Below are 18,042 nucleotides of genomic sequence, written 5' to 3'. Positions count from 1 at the left end.
ACACAAATAGCCTTTTAAAGAAAATCCCTTCAGTACGCAGAACTGGCCTCAGTTGATTCAATCTACTAAAGCTTTCATTGATTAATCTGTGGCTTCAACTTGCAACCCTAGGATGATGTGGGTATGTAGCTGCCCAGTGCTGAGGCAAGCCTTTGGCCTGTCTAGCTCGGTATTGCCTGCTTCACTCTCTTGGGTCTCAAGTAGACATTTCTTCCAGATAGAGATCCTTTTAGCTCTCCTGGGGCTGCTTGAGACACCTGTGCTCTACCACTGAGCTATGGTCCTCATAGGAAGCTGCCATATCCTGAGTCAGACCCTTGGTCCATTTCGCTCAGTCTTGTCTACCCAGACTGGCAGCGGCTTCTCCAAGGTTGCAGGCAGGAATCTCTCTCAGCCCTATCTTGGAGATGCTGCCAGGGAGGGAACTTGGAACCTTCTGCTCTTCCCAGAGCGGCTCCATCCCCTGAGGAGAACAATATCTGACAGTGCTCACACTTCTAGTCCTCCCACCATGTCCTATTTTCTCTGCCCTCCCGCTTTGTTATTTTCCTTCCATTCAGCCCCCTCTCTCCACTAGCACTAGACAGCCATCTGTTCCTCCATCCACATTGCTCCCTTCCCCTCCATGAATGCCCCAACTGGCAACAGCCTTGGGGCAAAAAGTGTCTCCAAAATGGCTCCTCCCAGCTGCTTCCAGGCCCCACAGCAGCAGCTTTGCCATGAGCACACCCACTGCGTCTCCACTGCTTGGACAGGCATCACTTGGCCTGCAGCAGTGACCTGCAGGCTTACTGGTGACCCAAATCTATTACTACAGAAAACAAAACCACATCTCAGGGAGCTGACTGACAAAACCAAGCAAGGAGTGAACATACATGGCTTTGGGGTGGGTCCAAGGCCAGAATCTAGGTGTGGGAATGGAACAGGGAATAGATGGCGAGGGAATTCAAACATCTGCAGTAAGTTTTATAGGGGGTTTCCCATTTATTTACTGGTAAGCAAATTGTCAAGCTTGCCTGCTGACCAGAAAAAAAACACCAGCCCAACCTGCTAATGTGCCTTTAATACCTTGAGGAGCAGAAATGGAAATGATGCTTTTTAAAGCACATAAACAGCATGTATTGATGTCTGAAGATCCAGCTGCCGCTAAAAGCACAGCTACAATGGCCCCTGGAAAAGTTGGCAGTCCTACAGCTGCCTGCAGTTTACTTTGTCCCATCAAAACAGAGGTGCACCTAGATAATTTGGGAGCCTGGACCTAAAGGTCTTTGGAGTCCCCACCCACACACCTTTTGACACATGCAGTATTTTTAACATGTGGGTTCTTGAGGGCACAAACAGCAATGGAACTCACAAGAATGTAAGAATATAAATCAGGTAGGCAAATTTGCATTAGCAGAAACATTTCAACATGCAACAACACATCCCCACCCCTCATATTTCTGTCCCCACTCCCCCTCTGTCTCTAAAGTAGGGGTCACATTCGGCCTCCCGGCACAGTGCTGGGCCAGCACCACCCAGGACAGACTAAGGAGGATTTGGAGGCCCCGGACTTTGGCCCAGAAGTCCAGGGGTAAGAGCGCCTCTTCAGTGAACAACTTCCATGGACATTTAAGAGGGGAAGGCAAAGGGGCTACATTCAGGGACATCCCAAAATGGGGTGGGGTTTGATATTCTAATAGCAGGGCAAAGGGGCAGGTTTTGACTCACCTCAGCAGCCTTCCCCATAACAGCCCTGTAAAACCTCTCTCATGTGGGGCACTACAAACCATTGATTTCCATGAGTGAAGAGAACACCTTTCCCTCCTTGGGATCCCAGCTGTGCCCATCGCACCCTGCTTGCATTTCTACTCTTCACATGTTAAAAGACAGGCACAGTCTTGGGATTAAGGCTACAGACTGTAAACCTTTGGGGGCAGGGACCACTGTCAGTGTTGAGCTTAATGCAGTACTACTGCCTTGTTGGATCAAAGGCTCCGTTAACGCAGCATTTGGGTTCCAGCACTGAACAGCCAGGTGTCTCTGGGCACTCATAAGCAGGCTATGAAGGCTCTTATTGTGTTATCTCTGCTATTAAATATAGTGCTTCTGTCCATGGAGGCTTCATTTGAGTGTCACAGCTGATCACTACTGACAGACTCATTCTCCATGAACAATTTCATCAAATAAAAGTGTTCAACATCAATAGTAATAGGTTTTTCATGTTTGGGGATAAGTGCAACGATATTCCAGCCTATGCATATTACATTTGATTTTTAAATGGTTGGCAGCAATCCTGAGCAGTAAGGCACAATAAAAATTTCAGCTGTGGTGCCTATTAGGGAAGGTCCCATTTAGAAAGGCATGGGACTCCCCCTTCCCTCTCCCTTAAAGGCTAAAATTATCTCTAACACAGGCAAGAATGTTCCAAGAAAAAACCATGGCCATTGTGAGCAAGTACAAAAGAAAGGTTTAAGAACACAATGCAGAAGCCCCAAGGACATAAAAGCCGCTCTGGAGGATGCGCTTGTTCCTAGAGAAAGGCTCACACATGAGTGTCCTGGGTGTGTTCCAGGGAGCAGTTTACTTAATGCAGTCATAAGAGTGCATTGAAATTTAGTGCCAGTCTCTGCTGGACTAAGAGAGAAATGTCAAAAATAAAAAATAAGCTTCAGGATAATCTAACCTGAAACACAAAACAAACAAAAAGAATCTACTTACAGACAGGAATGATTATGGGATTAGAGGAAACGCCTGTCACCAAATTATTTGGCGGGTTCTAGCAAATCAATATACGATCCCTCAACAGTTCAATAACATATTTTTGCATGTAAGGAAAACAAGTCAAATGAAACACCAAGAAAAATGAATCCTGAAACATGCAAAGTCTTTTTCTTAAGGTAAAACTTGCTAGAGCTGTAGTGTTTTCTCACATTTTACAGCACTTAACTTGCTTGTTACGTTGCTCCTTGTTTCTTTCCTTTTAATCCACCTTCCTTCCATGCTGGAACTCAAGGTGGCATACATTGGATTCCTGGGCAGCCTCCCAGCCAGGTACTGACCAGACCCAGCAGCTTAGCAGCAGCAACAAGATTAATGTACCACCACCACACCAGATCCTGGGCCACAGGGAAGGACAATGCTGGACATTGAAGCCATGCTCCCTGACCCCCGAGGGCATGCTGCCTGTTTCTGCCTTTTTACCAGCCAAGGGGCTGGTTCAGATGACACTGTATCCAACCAGATCGCCTCATACATGAGTGCATGTGTGTCCCCTCCCAGCGTGCCATTCCTTAACTGCAGTGAGAACTGAGATTTGTCCTCTCACTGGAATGCTCAGGTCTTCATCTCTCCTTCCTTCCATTTTTCTTATTCCCAGGGCTTGCAAAAATATAACCACCAATCACCACATTCCCTCACTACATCCCCCCCCCTAACATTTCATGAAACATGTGCGCTATCCTCCCGTTATTCTAATCCTGTCAATCATACCCCCTCACCACCCTAGGGTTGGTTTTTTTTCTCAATGGCCGCTGCCCAGTTCTTAGGCATTCTTTAATATTTCATCACACAAGTCCAAGCAGAAAATGTTCACTTAAGGCATTCCCTGACACCCGCTCCAGATAATAAATATTTCATAGGCGGCAGCCCTCACAAACGTCCAGCCTGTTTTTGAACTCTCTTGAGCCAAGACACAGAGTCGAGGTGTGGAAAGTAGAAAGCTTCACAGAAGCCCACATACAGACTCAGCTTCACATGCCACAGGTTGATGATCCAGACCTGGCCATCATGTTGAAGGCCCATTCCCCACCCTTGCTTTCGAAAAATAAAGGAAACTCCTGTGGCTTCTCAGGACACCCATTTTGCTTCCCACCTCCAGCATAAAGAGAAACCGCTTAACTGATTTATAGTCCAACCTAGCCTATGTAGCTGCAGATTTCGCTGCAAAACACACACACACACACACACACACACACGGGGTGGGGTGGGTGGGTTCCCCAGAAAGACTCCAATTAAAATAAAAGGCTTGCAGGAGGAAGGAGTGACAGAACAGAATGTAAAAGTCGGAAGGGAAATTCAGCCAAGCCCCAAAGCTTTTCCTCACTCGCGCACATTTCCTTGTGCCTAGAGCATTAAGAACAGCATCGCACCATCCTCATTAACAGCTTGATATGCTACCCACCAGGACCTTGCAGCCAGTCACAGACAGTACCCAACCGCCACATCTACCAGCAGCAGGTTACCCCTCATTACGCCCATCTTGAGCGTGCATGGTCCCCTCCCTGCATTTACGTCACACATCTTTCTATCCTGCCATCATCCTCTCATAAAGCCCCAGACAGACACATTTATCTCTCCCACGGCAGGCACAACCCTTCCGCTCTCTCCCCACTCCTCCAGCCTCCCTGTAGAGCCAGGCCCTCTTAACCCAGAAGCTGAGCCTTCAGCAAACCTCCCCCAACACTCTGTTGAAGTAGGCAGAAAGCGGGTGTGCAGGCGTGCATTATTGAAGGGCTGTCACAGCGATGCCACACTTCTTGCCATTGAAGCTCCTTCCACCTCCAGCAAAGCAAAAAAGAGCAGGCATGGGGGGGGGGGAGAGAGGAAAGGGATTTGTCCAAGAGTGTAAGGTAGATCACATGATCATAGACTGGAGAGGACAAGCATCCCGCCCAGCTTCTGGAGCTGCCTGTGCTCCCCATTTTTAGGAACATAGGAAACTGCCATATACTGAGTCAGACCATTGGTCTATCTAGCTCAGTATTGTCTTCACAGACTGGCAGCAGCTTCTCCAAGGTTGCAGGCAGGAATCTCTCTCAGCCCTATCTTGGAGATGCCAAGGAGGGAACTTGGAACCTTCTGCTCCTCCCAGAGCAGCTTCATCCCCTGAGAGGAATATCTTGCAGTGCTCACACATCAAGTCTCCCATTCAGATGCAACCAGGGCAGACCCTGCTTAACTATGGGGACAAGTCATGCTTGCTACCACAAGACCCGCTCTCCTCTGATCATGTGTGAGCTACAACCCAGGTCGGGGGGGAAGTGATCAGGGACGTAGCTAGGGGAAAGAGGGCCCATGTTCACCCCTCTCCCTGGCAGCCCCACGGAGTGAGGGAGATAGTGAAGAAAATAGGGAGGGGTGGAGCTGGGGGGTCCGGGTTCTTTGAACCCATCTGCTCAATTATAGCTACACCCTTGGAAGAGATCATGTGGGGAGGTGAGTGCAGACTCCGACAACATTTCCTTCACCCTCGGTAATTTGCTGGATAAGAGTGCTGCGTAGGACGATGCCGTCAGAACCTTGCACCCGCCTCTCACACAATCACTTTCTCCACCTCCTACCTAGATTGTAACTCAGGAGTCAAAAATCGGGAACAGGCACAGCTCCCAAAGCTGGTTAATACACTTGTCCTACCTGATTTATGGTCATTGAACTGCCTTAGTGTGTGCTCTCATCTATGGACCCCCAGTTTCCATCCTACATAATATATTTACCCTGGTATGTAAAACCCAAGCGGCGGGGGGAGGCGCTAACATCCAAAAAGCTGGTGTCCAATGCCCACTCCACATTTAGCATTAGAGGGGCGTTAAGGACAGTGAAAGAGAACCAGACAACATCCAAGAGGGAAAGCCTCCAATAGCATACACCACTTGCAAAGCCTAGTACAAGGGCTTAAGCTGGTCACAAGTATAGCCAAGGCATGTAGAAAAACCATATATGGGCAAAGTAGTCCAGAGATCACTCTGCTCAGGGCCAACCACGACACATTAAATTGTGTCATTATAGCAGGCTCATTAAATAGGGGCACAGATCAGCCTGATCTGGATGTAACGTGTGGGGCAGGGTGGGGTGCTTTAGCCCTTTGCCTTGCCATGAGTCTGATCTAGATTCCTCCCCTCCACAACTGGTGCCTCACAAAAGGGCACATGTTACGAAGGACTGTGATTTATCAGCACCACCATGTGGCTGGATGCAGAACTGAGCATAACAGGTACCACCTCTGCATGGCAGAACTGCTGGGAAACAGCAGGCATTAAACTCATCAGCATTAAAGATATATAATTATGTTCTAGGTCATATATCCAGAGTCACCTGTCTTGGGTCCCCAGGTGTTTGTTCGACTATAACTCCAGCCATAATGGCCAAAGGCTGATGAAGATGGGACTTGCTTCTAGTCCAACAAGATGTGTGAACTCAAAGTTGGGAACCCCTGATATTGATGTATTTTATTTTATTTATTTATTATTTATCTGTGTAAACCGCCCTGAGCCATTTTTGGAAGGGTTAATAGAATAGAAATCGAATAAATAAATATGTATGTATGTAGAAATCTTGATTTTCACTTATGAATGTTGCGGCAAGTTACTGACTGTCCAAACACATAATTTTTTTTTCAACCTTAAAAAAACCAAAAACCAAGTATACCCTTTCCATCTCAAAGGTTCAGCTCAGGTAACCCACACAATCAGCCCAGAATTGTGACTACCAGAAGTAAATCTTCTGGGGGAAATAAAGTGGTTGTTGGGAAATAATACACAAGTGAATCTGGCCTTGGAATCAAGAGGGAAAACTGCCGCCACAACCTACTCCTATGCTGTGGCTGGCTGGCTGACTTCCTTCCTCCTCCTGCCCTCTGCAGCCTTGAGGCCAGGGATCCACAGAATATGACTTGACCCTGCCTCTTCCCTTCTCTCCATGTGACTGGCTGGCAAGAGGCTCAGCCCACCCCTCACACAGCCTGACTGATAGGCTCAGCAGCAAGGGCAATGCAGACAGTAAGCTAGCATTTTCCACACTGCTAAGCCTGTCAGGCTGAGTGGAAGGGCTGAACATATAGCCAGCCAGTCAGTGACGTGAAAGGAGGAGGGATGCTGCCTGACACTCCTCCCCCTCCCCTCCTTGAGCAGGAACCAAAGCTGTAGCATGCAAGTGAACTAGGGAGATGGGAGGGTTCTATGAACCCATGCACCCTCTATGAGGCTTCAAAGTACCCCCAGGGGTTTAAGTAACCCTGGTGGAAAACCCCTGTACTAGTGAATGCTCACTGTAACATTTAGGTGACAGACACTTGTCTATCTTGGAGTTTCACAAACCCACAACATTAATTTGGGATTGTCACCATTCCCTGAAATGTCATGTTTCTGTTTATGTTACAACAAGCGTCTGTGGCCACATGTGTGGAACACATAGGCATGGATGTCTGGGTGGGAAATAGGGAATTAGAAACAAAGCCTTCCATACAAATTCAGAGATGAGCTGGAGCTAGAAACCCGAACAGTGTTTTATTGAACAGAAAACAGGCCTCAGAAAGGCTTCCAAACAAAAACAGACACACACTTGAGACACCCATTCCCTAGCAGAACTCAGTAAGACCAACAGGAAAGAGGGGGGGACAGTTAAAACATACAGCAAGAAGATCCACTCAAGAAAAAGGATATTGAAACTGAAAGGACTTGGAGGGAGACAGAACTTATTTATTTATAGAATAAGACAGAAGACAAGAGGGGTTTGAAGTGGTCCATACCAAAAAAAAAAAAAGTTGGAGAGCTGTCAATCACTAACTCTCATTTTCCAGTGGAAACAGGAAGGTTGCTCTTAACGAGTTGCCAAGCCCCACTCCTCAGCATGCTGTACTTGCAAGCCTCAGCAGCTGCTCAGGAAAGGAAAGGAGCACTGAAGTCCACGGTACTGAGATATACCAGCCAGTTCTGCAGCGAGGGCTTCTCCTGAGGGGGCTGCAGGAAAGAAAGGAATTTAGAGGGACGGCAGCATAGGCAGGGCTAGAGAAACCCCTAAGGGGCTCGCAAAAACTAGATGCAGGTGCCTAGTAATTTGAATGGCTTTTCTCATCTGTGCAGGATGGGCTCCCAAAGATGTGATACTTGTTTGCAGGGCGGTGGGGGCATGGAGGAAGAAGGATGCTGCCTCCTCCTAGGAGTCTTATATCTATATCTCACCCCCTTCATTGCATCCATCCTGTCTTCTCCACCCGAGCAGCTGCAAGTGGCTCCACCCTTTCCGAGCGGTGTTGAGGAATGTAACTGCTTTAGGGAGCCCTCAGTGCCTCTGGGACATCGGCAGCATTGGTACCAATCCCCATCTTCACTTCAGGCCTACTGGCATGCCTAGCAACCAAGGGCAGACTGCCATGCTTAACGGGCCTAGAAGCAGAGGTCGGAGGATGAACAGGGTCATAGAGAGGCAAGCCGTTACTGGCACTCACCCACAACTCATGGTAGTCACATCCCTATGATTTGGTGGGCGTTTTGCTAGCTCGAAATGTTGCTCCAGCCCCAGTCATTGCCTTATCCTTGCAGGAACATAGAAAAGCCGTACATTTGGGGCATGGGGAGAGAACGAGGCAGCCCTCTCTCCTTGCAGCCTTAACTCTTGCTGTTTCCATTCAGCCCATTAAAATATCAGCCCACCGTACTAACCCTATAGGCAGCTGCATCAATTGTACCATGTTGACTTTTGACTGAGAGGAGGCAGATTCCCCCACTGACTGGATATCCCGGCTCCACGTAGAGTCTGCAAGTGGAAGACGGCGTCAGGTAATGCAGCACCCTATCCTCTTCCTGCCAGTTGATGGCAAAACTGGGGGAAGAGAGGGGATGCATCAGCAATGATATGCGTAGGAGAACTGGGGGCTGGCCTCCTTCAGAAGAGGGCAGTTTAATTAGCACCTCTTTCGGAAGTAGCAATCCAGCCTATGGACAGAAAACAAAGCCATCAAGGTCTATCATGGGCTAACCTAACCTAGAAGACGACGAAGCAATTACCAGAAAGTGCCAGAAAGCCAGGCATCACGGGGTCAGACCTGACCCAAGGACTGCCTATGGCCAGTCTCTCCTGTGGATGTGCATGGAACTGCTGTTCTACATAAATGGTCCTGCTAGGGCAGCAGTGTACCTCCTTGCCACCCTGGTAGATCGCGGACCTGAAGTGGCCACTGCGTGTGCACATGTACAGAGCTTGCCACAGTCTGAATACTGTGCCCACACTACAAATATTGCCTGGGTCCACTCATTTTTCTGAATGGCTTTCACTTTTACCCTCTTCAAGCTTGGCTTTCATCCACATGGCTAACAATAAATGGAAACTTAGCATACACATAGTGCTGTCCTAAGTGCTTGAAATACGACCTATCTACTCTCAGGCATCTTTGCAGCCCAGGAAAGGGGGCCACTATTACTGTTTCCATGCTGCAGGCTGGAGTGGACGGAAGCACTGAAGCTCAGAACATGGGCAACTTGACTAAGGGGGTTAATGCAGAGACAGAATGTGACCTGGGGTGTCATAGCTTGTGCTTTTAACCACTATGCTATGTTGCCTTATCTACTGTGTGCAACTCAAAATGTACATCAGATAGTGAGATGGCTCTCTAATGTCACTGTCACTGCTGAGAAACACACATTCAGAAAGAGCTGGAAGCTGGTCAAGAAGGACTATGATGGAGATCTAACCCTTTGAAACAACATCTTAAATGAGGGGCTCTCCAGTTTTCTGCTCATATGGACCCTCCCAGATCCCCAAGTATTACCCAAGGACCCCCACCCCATTTATAAATTTTACTGATTATAAATTGTATCATTAAAATTCACTAATTATAATGAAAATTCACCACCTAGAGATGCATATATCAGGCAGTTTAGAAATATAATAAAAATAAAAATAGAGGACATATAGTTAATTATAAATGTTGTTTTGGATGGAGCTATCTTTAATTACATATTTAATTTTCCACAGATCACTTGGATCTATCCCACAGACCCCAGGTTAAGAATCGCTGTCTTAGATTGAAAAACAAAACCCAGAAGAAGTAGCCGCCACCACAAGGAGATGCCAGAGACTGAAGCTGGGACCTTCAGCATGGTCACAGCTCAGCGATAGAGCACCTGCTTTGCATGCAGACGGTCCCAGATTCAAAACCTGGCAGCATCTCCAGGTAGGGCTGAGAGAGACGCCTGGCTGGAACCTTGGAGAGCCACTGCCAGTCAGTGTGGATAATCCTGGACCAATGATCTCACTCAAGCTAAGGCAGCTTCCTACCTTCCAGGCCTTCTGCCACTGAACTATGTCACCCCCAGCCCAATGCAAACTAGGGGAGGCACCCCTGACTTCAGAAGCAACAGAAAAAGTGGGAAGCTCACCAGTTCCTCAGTGACTCAATCTCAGCAAGAAGCTCTGCTTCCTGGGAGTAGGTATTCTGCAGCTCCAGGATGATCTCCTTGATGGTGCTGCCCGAATTCATGGGGAGCACAACAGAAGGAAGGAAGAAGGGCCCATCGCTCTGCTCAGAGGGGAGAGGGTCAGATCAGATCAATGGCCCAGGCGTACTAGCTTGGACAAGCCAACCAAGTATCCATCTCTTATTATTACTCACCTGCAGTACAATATTTCCATCCTCTCCCCAATGTAAACACAGCTTCAGGCGATGGGCGTCAGAGTTCACAGACTGGGGCTGAGAGATCAACTCAAACTCCAGGTCCCTCTCCGAGGCGTGAATCAGTTTTACACCCTGCAATGTCTCCACGAGACATGCAAAATCAGAGATCCTGGGGGAAATGAAGAAGTGGATTGTGGGGGGTGGGGAAGGGAGAAGAGGTGTATGAATTATGCCGACACACACAATCTCTTCTATTGCACAGTTTAACGGCTACTAGTCATAGGGATGGGCAAGGAGCTATATAGGGCACCCCTGAAAGCCAGAAACCTTATTCAGCAATTGCGATTATTCAGAGGCTTTGTAAACCGCTTTGGGAACTTTTGTTGAAAAGTGGTACATAAATATTCGTTGTTGTTGATGGATTCCAAGATTAAAACTAGCAAAGACCAGATGCTTTCAAGTATAACTTTGCCACCATGATGGCTAGAAACGTTGCAGAATAATAATTTCCATTAAAACAAAGACCAAAAACCCGACACACTTCCAAAGAACCACAACACCCACAGCCCCAGTTACAACCCCCAGTCCCATTCCCACAGTTGTTTTAAATTTCTTCGTGCACATGTATAATGCCGTGCTCTGCTTAGGATGGTGAGTGGGGTCTTGAGCAGCCCAAAACCAGATGCTCACCTTTGCACCTTCTCCCGCCAATCGCAAGCCTGGCATTCTTGTTCCGCTAGCTCCCCCTGCAGGCGCTGCAGCTCCTTGCGGTGCATCTGTAGTCTGCCCTGCAGTTCTGCCACATATCCTTCCACCTGCCGCTGCCGCTCACATAAATGCGCCTGTCACGGGAACAGCAATTTGGATTAGACCAAGGAATCCACCGGCTGCCATAGATCCACACTGAAATACACCGAGACCTGGTTCATCTATCCTGGTACCTGTTCTTTCAGACACCTGTCCTGGGCACTCCTTACTTTCTCCTCCATCTCCCGTTTCTACAAAGCAAACACAAAACTAAAGTAAGTACAGGAGTAACAAAGCAGTCAGACCTGATCAGCAACCTACCCAGGACACATTAATGCCACAAGAGGCCTCAGCCATGGCAATGGAGTTGCAGATATGCCTTGCTTTTGATTGGACATATATTTAATTAAGGGAAAGTAAATTTCTTTTCCATTTAGTGTTTTGGCCCTGAAGGAGCTTTTAGCAGTTTCAGAAGATATCTGTAGTCTGATTAACCACACCCACATGCACTAGCTTCCTACTTCTGAAAGGAAAGTACACATGGCTAAAAACATGAATTATTCTCACTCACCAACTTTGTTTGCTCTAAATATCAAAGCTGTGCAACTCATCAGCTTACATAAAGTATTTTCAAGCCAACTGGTCTAGATAAAAAGTGTTTTGCCCTGTGTGACCAGCATGACTAGGAAGACTAAGCTGCCTGCCTCCGGGGTTTCCCCGCTTTTGGCTCCCCAGATGTTGTTGGACTACAAGTCCCATCATCCTCAGCCACAATGGCCTTTGTGACTGGGAATTATGGGAGTTGTAGTTCAACAACATCTGGGAACCCCAGACAGAGAACCCCTGGTCGACTGTAAGAAGTCGACCCTCTTCAGTAGTCAAAATCCTTAAAAGTCTTCTTCGGCTGGTGTGGAGCAGCACAGGACACAAATCCTGTCTCACTGTAATCTATAAACAGCCCCAGCTCAGCAGATCAAGAACAAGGCTCACAGTGCCACCATGATTTCCTAAAGGGGCAAACAGGGAAGCATGCCAGTTGCCTCAGGCTGGGGACTATAGAGAACGGAAGGGAACCTCGCAGAGGATGCAGCAGAGCAACCAGCCTTAAAGAGGGCGAGTTGTGATGTCATAAAGCAGCACTGTTAGGGAGACACTTAAGTAGTTAGCTATTTTGGTATCTGGGATGTTGGCAGCTTGCTTTGATCAGGAAATGCTGGGCCTTCTCCAGCCCCCCTTTCCATCATCGTCACCACCACCACCACCGAAGCGAAGAGAAAACCTTGGCTTCATAGCACTGCAGAGCTTCCTCCAAGAGATGGGCCCGATCCCGTGCTTCCTCCAGTTTGGCCAGCATTTGCAGGACCATCCCCTCAATAGCCTCCACCTCTTGCTGGTACTCAGCTTTGAGGGCCTTCCACTGCTGTTTCGCTTCTGCCATCTCCTTCCCTGCAAGGGAGATGCCCAGTGAGAAAAGCCAAGGGCAGATTCATAGGGGAGCCAAGAGTAGTACTCAGGATTCCTTGCTCCCATCATAAGTCAAGTTTCCCAACAGAAGCAGGATATTCTGCAGTATGCTAGTGAACACCTGATAAAAAGAGACCTGGAACGGCCCTTCTGACTGGGTAGGACGTCTAGCCTCAGACCTGCCCCCATTTTACACCGATGTGCTTCAAACAGCTAGGACGTGGGGAGTTTTAGGATTAGACACTCTAGATACAGACCAGCCGTTGCGAAATCAGAAGGTGTTTCATTTTAGCAAAGGGATAAGGGCCCGGCTTTGAAGGGTGGGGAGGAGAGAAGTTCACACACCACACATTAAACCAAAGACAATAAAGAATCTAATTAGCCAGTACCAGATCCTTGTGGCCTCTACTCCAGGAGCAAAGGAAACATTCATGTTGAGTCTCCAGGTTTCACCAGGCAGACTGATTCCTTTGTCTCTTGAGCAAGACTTCCCTGGGACACAGCAGGTACTCCTGGGAGCAGGGCCCAGCCAATCACTGCAAAGCTGTCTCTGCTCTGCAGGGCATCCAAGATTCTGATTGCAAATCTTTGCCCAACACAAACAAGGTGAGCTGCAACCCATACAGCTAAAAGTTGACACTCAGGGGGTGTAAGGACCTTGTTACAATACCCTTCAGGAAGCAAAGCTGGTGGTCACTTAAGCAGAGTTAAATAAGCTTGTGTAACAGGTACAAGCTCACCACTTGACAGTGGAACAAAGAGCCACACAGTGCTTTTCAGTACTGCCTACTTCACACCCTTTGAATGAAAGCACAGAATGAAAGCGAGCTTTCCTAATCCCTCCATATTGACTCTACAGTGATATTAACGAGACTGTGTACAGTGCAGGAGGCAACTATAACTGCAGTCCTATGCATGTTTCCATGACAATAAAGCCCTTTGGAGCCAATGGATCTTTCTTCCAAGAAAAGATAGTTTTTGGGTTGGCAGGGAATCCAGCAGAAGCTTAATAGAGCTGAGCAACCCACTAAGCAAAGCTATTTCCGGATTATCTTTTAACAAAGTTATTATTAATGAAAAGCAAAGGCACTCTTAACCAGAGTGCACCCTCATCCGTTTATAACCACAGCTGCCTGTGATCTGCCCAGTCCTAATACTCACGGACAGCAGAGTCAGAGGCATCCTGGACGCAAGGAGCAGAGTCCAGGAAATCTAGGAGGAACTTCACCACTTGCAGCTGGATATACAGGAACTTGTGAGTCTTCCTGGTATTCTGAGAACCACAAACCAGAAAGGCGGGATTGGAACAGCACCCTGGAGGCACAAGCTGGCCCCCTGCAACACCGAGTAAACCAGAACCCAAGCCAGCACCCACTAGAGAGGAGGGACCACTCACCACTGCATGCTCAGCCAACACCTTGGCTGGTAATTCAGACTCTATCCCGTCTTTAGTTTGGTCCTCAAAGGCCTGCACATCCTGCAGCTGAGCGAGGAGCCTGAGGAGGACATAAGTCACCATCATATTGAGAAGTGACAACAGTTGGTTTTCAAAAACTGCACATGCCCAAGAACTCTTTCCACATGCATTGTCTGCGAAGCAATCACTCTGCATCTGTCATGGAAAAGAGTCAGGCACATTTTTGAGACATACTCTCAGTTTATTTATCTATATTTATATACCGCCTGATATGTGTATCTCTAGATGGTCTACATAATTTAAAATACAACAAATGTAAAAACAGAATAAAAACAATCACACTGTTCAAGATTAATTGTGACTAAAAGCCTGAGAAAACAGGTGAGTCTTGAGGGTCTTTTTAAAAGCACTCAGAGATGGGGAAGCTCTTAATTTGACAAGGAGCACATTCCAGACCCCTGAGGCTGTCACTAAGCAGACCTGGTCCCGAGTTGCCACCAAACAAGCCTTTGGCAATCATAATCGGACCCCCCACCAGATGATCTTAATAGGTGGCAGGGTTCATGACAAAGGGGCACTCTTAAATACCTTGGACCCAAGCTGTTAAGGACTTTATAGGTAACAACCAGCACTTTGTATTTTGCCCAGAAACCTATCAGTAGCCAGTGCAGTTCTTTTAAGATCAGTGTTATATGCTCTCTTCGTGTTTTTCCACTGCAAAGGCTGCCCCACAAAGAGTGCATTCCAGTAGTCAAGCCTGGAGGTTACCAGCATACATACTACTGTTTTACAGTCATTTCCCCCCAGAAATGGGTGTCGACATATCAGCCGAAGCTGAGAAGAAGTGCTCGAGCTGAGAAACCAGAAAGAGTTGTGGATCTAGGAGCACTTGCAGGCTAACCATTTGTTCTTTTGCAGGGAGTGTAACCCCACCCAGAACAGGCAGATCTAAGCCATCTCTTGAGTCCTCCTAACTCAGTACCTCCATCTTATTTGGATGCAGCTTCACACAGAGTGCTCATCAGGCCTGTCAGGCTTCATTGTTGCCTCACATTAATGGCACAACCCTGACGCTACACACTGCAGGAGAAGAGCAAGCTTTCCGGGAACCTTGTCTGCCATTGCGGATCTTCACACTGAATCATTCATTGTACTTTTCTGAGGAAGCCTAAGGCTGCTTAGAACACAGTTGGAAACCAGTGGATTTCCAACAGGTACAGAGGTAGAAATTGTTTTGCACACTAATAGGAAAATGCAGAAGACAGGAATCAAACAATGACACACACAAATGAAAAAAGCTACATGGTATTAGTTATATAAGATTGAGACAGGCAAAAGTAGGGAAACTGGATCACTTGGTGGTTCCAGAACTGTTGGTAGTAGAGGAAGATTGATACATGTAAAAATCATGATTCCAAGGGACTGAGGAGTGGCATCCTACATTTACAAAGGTATACCTGCTTGATCAGGTTGTTTTAGGAGCTGCAGTATAACAAAATAAACATGAGCCAACATTGTGGTACTGCAGCACAAGAGACCAGCATTATTTTAGGTTGTATTAAAAGGCACATCATTTTAAAGGAGGAGGATGCAGTTTTAGTAGTACTGATAGTTTACTTTTTGAGGCTATTTTGGCTCTACTATAACAGAGAATTACAGGGGGAAATGCTGAGAGTCCTTCCTTCCAACAGGAAGTGGTCCCCTCTGGCTTTTAACCTGCAGGTGTTTATACTCTTCAGGATCTCAATAAGATACCGAGATGTTGACAACAGTCAGTTGATTAATCAAAGGCGGAAAATCTTCAGTAGCTTCACAGCTCTAGTAACAACCACGGTCACAGGGCGCAGCATTCGTTTTGCGTTTCTGACCCAACCGCTTTCCTCCCTCCAGCCTTTAGAGACGCAGAGTCCCAGTATCCCTGCACTCCACCCCCACGACCCGATAGAAAGGGGGAAGGTCCTGCACCTTCCACTTTAGGGCGAGCCACCATTAAGTCCGCGCGGGGAGACTGCGACCATTCCTCAAGAGGAGGCGCGGTGGGAGCACAACTCACTCTCTAGCCATCGCCTCCGCCGGCCCCGAGGCCATGTTCTGCGCAGACCCAGCTGCACCCACAGACAGCGCGCTCATTTCTTCCTTTAGCTTTCTTTCTCGCGCCCTTCCATTCAACTCAACTCTTCCCCCACCCCGCCCGCAGAGCGCACCAATCAGGGCTCGAGGCACGAAGGAAGGTCTCTCCGCCCAACAGCTTGGAGTCGCAGAGCGATTGGACAAAAGCGACACGACGGCCGAAGACTCCTCTCGTCGACAGCGAGGGACTGTCTTCCACCTTGAGAAGGTTGGCTTTGGAAACTCTATGGCCGTGCCCTCAAAGATACAAAAATACCAGAGTAACATATCACATTTCGTTATAGGGAACTTCCGGGTTTCCATTGCAAAACAAATTTTTGTCCAAAAGCGAAAAGACAATTTTCGGCGGAAGTGAGAGTTTGCCCTAGAAAAGAATGGAGTTATTCAGGATGTTAGCATAACTGTGTTTAGACAGCAAGGTGTTCATCCAGAAACAACATGCAGCAGCAAAGATAGACGTTTATGCTCTATTGGATGCAGGTTCCCCACCCTTGCCAATAGCAGCTTCCCTCCGAGGTCCCAGGACAAATAGCAGCTGGTGGGAGAGGTGTTTTTGTGGGGACCATGGGGCAGCCTCCCGCAGTCCCAATATTGGTTTTAATTTAGAATGAGGCATTTCACATCATGTTTAGACTGACTCGTTAAAGACCTGTTTCCTCTGAAGAATGTAACATTAAAATTAAAAAATAAAAGGGAAAAATTAAATTAAAAATTAAAAAGGGTAAAATTAAAAGGGAAGAGAGCTGGTCTTGTGGTAGGAAGCATCACTTGTCACCTTTGCTAAGCAGGATCCGCCCTGGTTGCATACAAGTGAAAGACTCCATGTGTGAATACTGTCAGATATTCCCCTTAGGGGATGGGACTACTCTGGGAAGAGCACCCGCCTGCTTGCATGCAGAAGGTTCCAAGTTCTCTCCCTGGCAGCATCTCCAAGATAGGGCTGAGGGGAGACTCCTGCCTGCAACCTTGGAAAAGCCGCTGCCAGTCTGGGTAGATAGACCAAGGGTCTGACTCAGTATATGGCAGTTTCCTATGTTCCTAAATTAGCCTGCCAGTTCCAGTGCAAATACTGTACAGTCCATTATCACCATATTGCAAATGGGACTGTGGCTGTGGGAAAGTGGCTTACAACAGCTCTGCAGTGTTAGTATCTTCATATTGCAAGTAAGAGGTGGTGGGGCTGAGGCTGGTCCAGTGGGAATTCCAGCCCTAAATCTCCCAAACAACACTCAGGTTTCAGCAAAAGTGAGTCAATTTAAATTGTCCCCCTCTGATTCATCTCAAACTACCCAGTCCTTATCTAATGCTCAGTTACATGTAGAAGCCTTTTGGTCTGTTGACTTCCATCCAGACGTGCTGCAACTTTAAATGGAAAAAGAAAACTCCAAACAATTATCTCCCCACCGCATGAATTATGGCTTTAATCCTAGCAATGAACTCCAACCTTTAATGCACCTATGCTAAAGTCCTGGATTTCTCCATTGATTTCTATGACCATGTCTCACTTATGCCCTAGAGGAGGTGCAAAGTTTAATAGACCTTTATACTTAATGTTCTTTGTTGAGTCAAATTAGACATTCACATAAATGCATGCTATGCATCTTCCCTATTTTCCAAGTAGAGGCCACTACAGCCAAAAACAAAAACAAAACCACCTTCAACATGAGAGCTATTCCCCTCCATTCAATGCTGTGCTTTGCTCAAAGCTGGTTTCCTGAATATGCAGAAGCAACCTTTCCCACTGTGCCAACCTTTCCCGCTGTGCCGTGTACACTTCCTTTGCCCAGCACAGATAAGGCTCCTTTCAGAGAAATGGAGCCCTGTCGAGCCAGTGCCATGTTGGAAGACACAGGGAAGAGTTGTCCTTTCCAGCAGTGCACTTTCCCCATAGAGCTCTGTGCATGCCTGCCAGCAT

The 18,042-nt window shown here is 47.4% G+C and overlaps 1 protein-coding gene across 1 annotated transcript; it reads right to left on the bottom strand.

Moving 5' to 3' along the window:
* Positions 1 to 7,243: 7,243 nt before the first annotated feature.
* Positions 7,244 to 16,195, bottom strand: LOC128343985 (ZW10 interactor-like). Its single transcript, XM_053293427.1, has 10 exons — positions 16,051 to 16,195; positions 13,977 to 14,076; positions 13,742 to 13,853; positions 12,396 to 12,562; positions 11,311 to 11,367; positions 11,060 to 11,211; positions 10,367 to 10,538; positions 10,134 to 10,273; positions 8,418 to 8,577; positions 7,244 to 7,715 (listed from the first exon to the last, which is right to left on the bottom strand). Exons 1-10 carry the CDS (start codon positions 16,125 to 16,127, stop codon positions 7,635 to 7,637), a joined length of 1,218 nt encoding a protein of 405 aa, XP_053149402.1. The 5' UTR covers positions 16,128 to 16,195; the 3' UTR covers positions 7,244 to 7,634.
* Between the last annotated feature and the right edge of the window lie 1,847 nt (positions 16,196 to 18,042).

Source organism: Hemicordylus capensis, chromosome 2 (assembly GCF_027244095.1).
Source record: "Hemicordylus capensis ecotype Gifberg chromosome 2, rHemCap1.1.pri, whole genome shotgun sequence".
NCBI lineage: Eukaryota > Metazoa > Chordata > Lepidosauria > Squamata > Cordylidae > Hemicordylus > Hemicordylus capensis.
The sequence above is the reverse complement of the archived record's forward strand: the minus strand, read 5'-3'. Positions and strand labels throughout refer to the sequence as shown.

Excerpts from the sequence above, each read along its gene's own strand:
- LOC128343985 (XM_053293427.1), bottom strand. The coding sequence starts at position 16,127 with ATGAGCGCGCTGTCTGTGGGTGCAGCTGGGTCTGCGCAGAACATGGCC. Across the intron at positions 14,077-16,050 it reads GCGGAGGCGATGGCTAGAGA|GCTCCTCGCTCAGCTGCAGG; the intron begins GTGAGTTGTGCT and ends TGTCCTCCTCAG. Across the intron at positions 13,854-13,976 it reads TGTTGGCTGAGCATGCAGTG|AATACCAGGAAGACTCACAA; the intron begins GTGAGTGGTCCC and ends TGTGGTTCTCAG.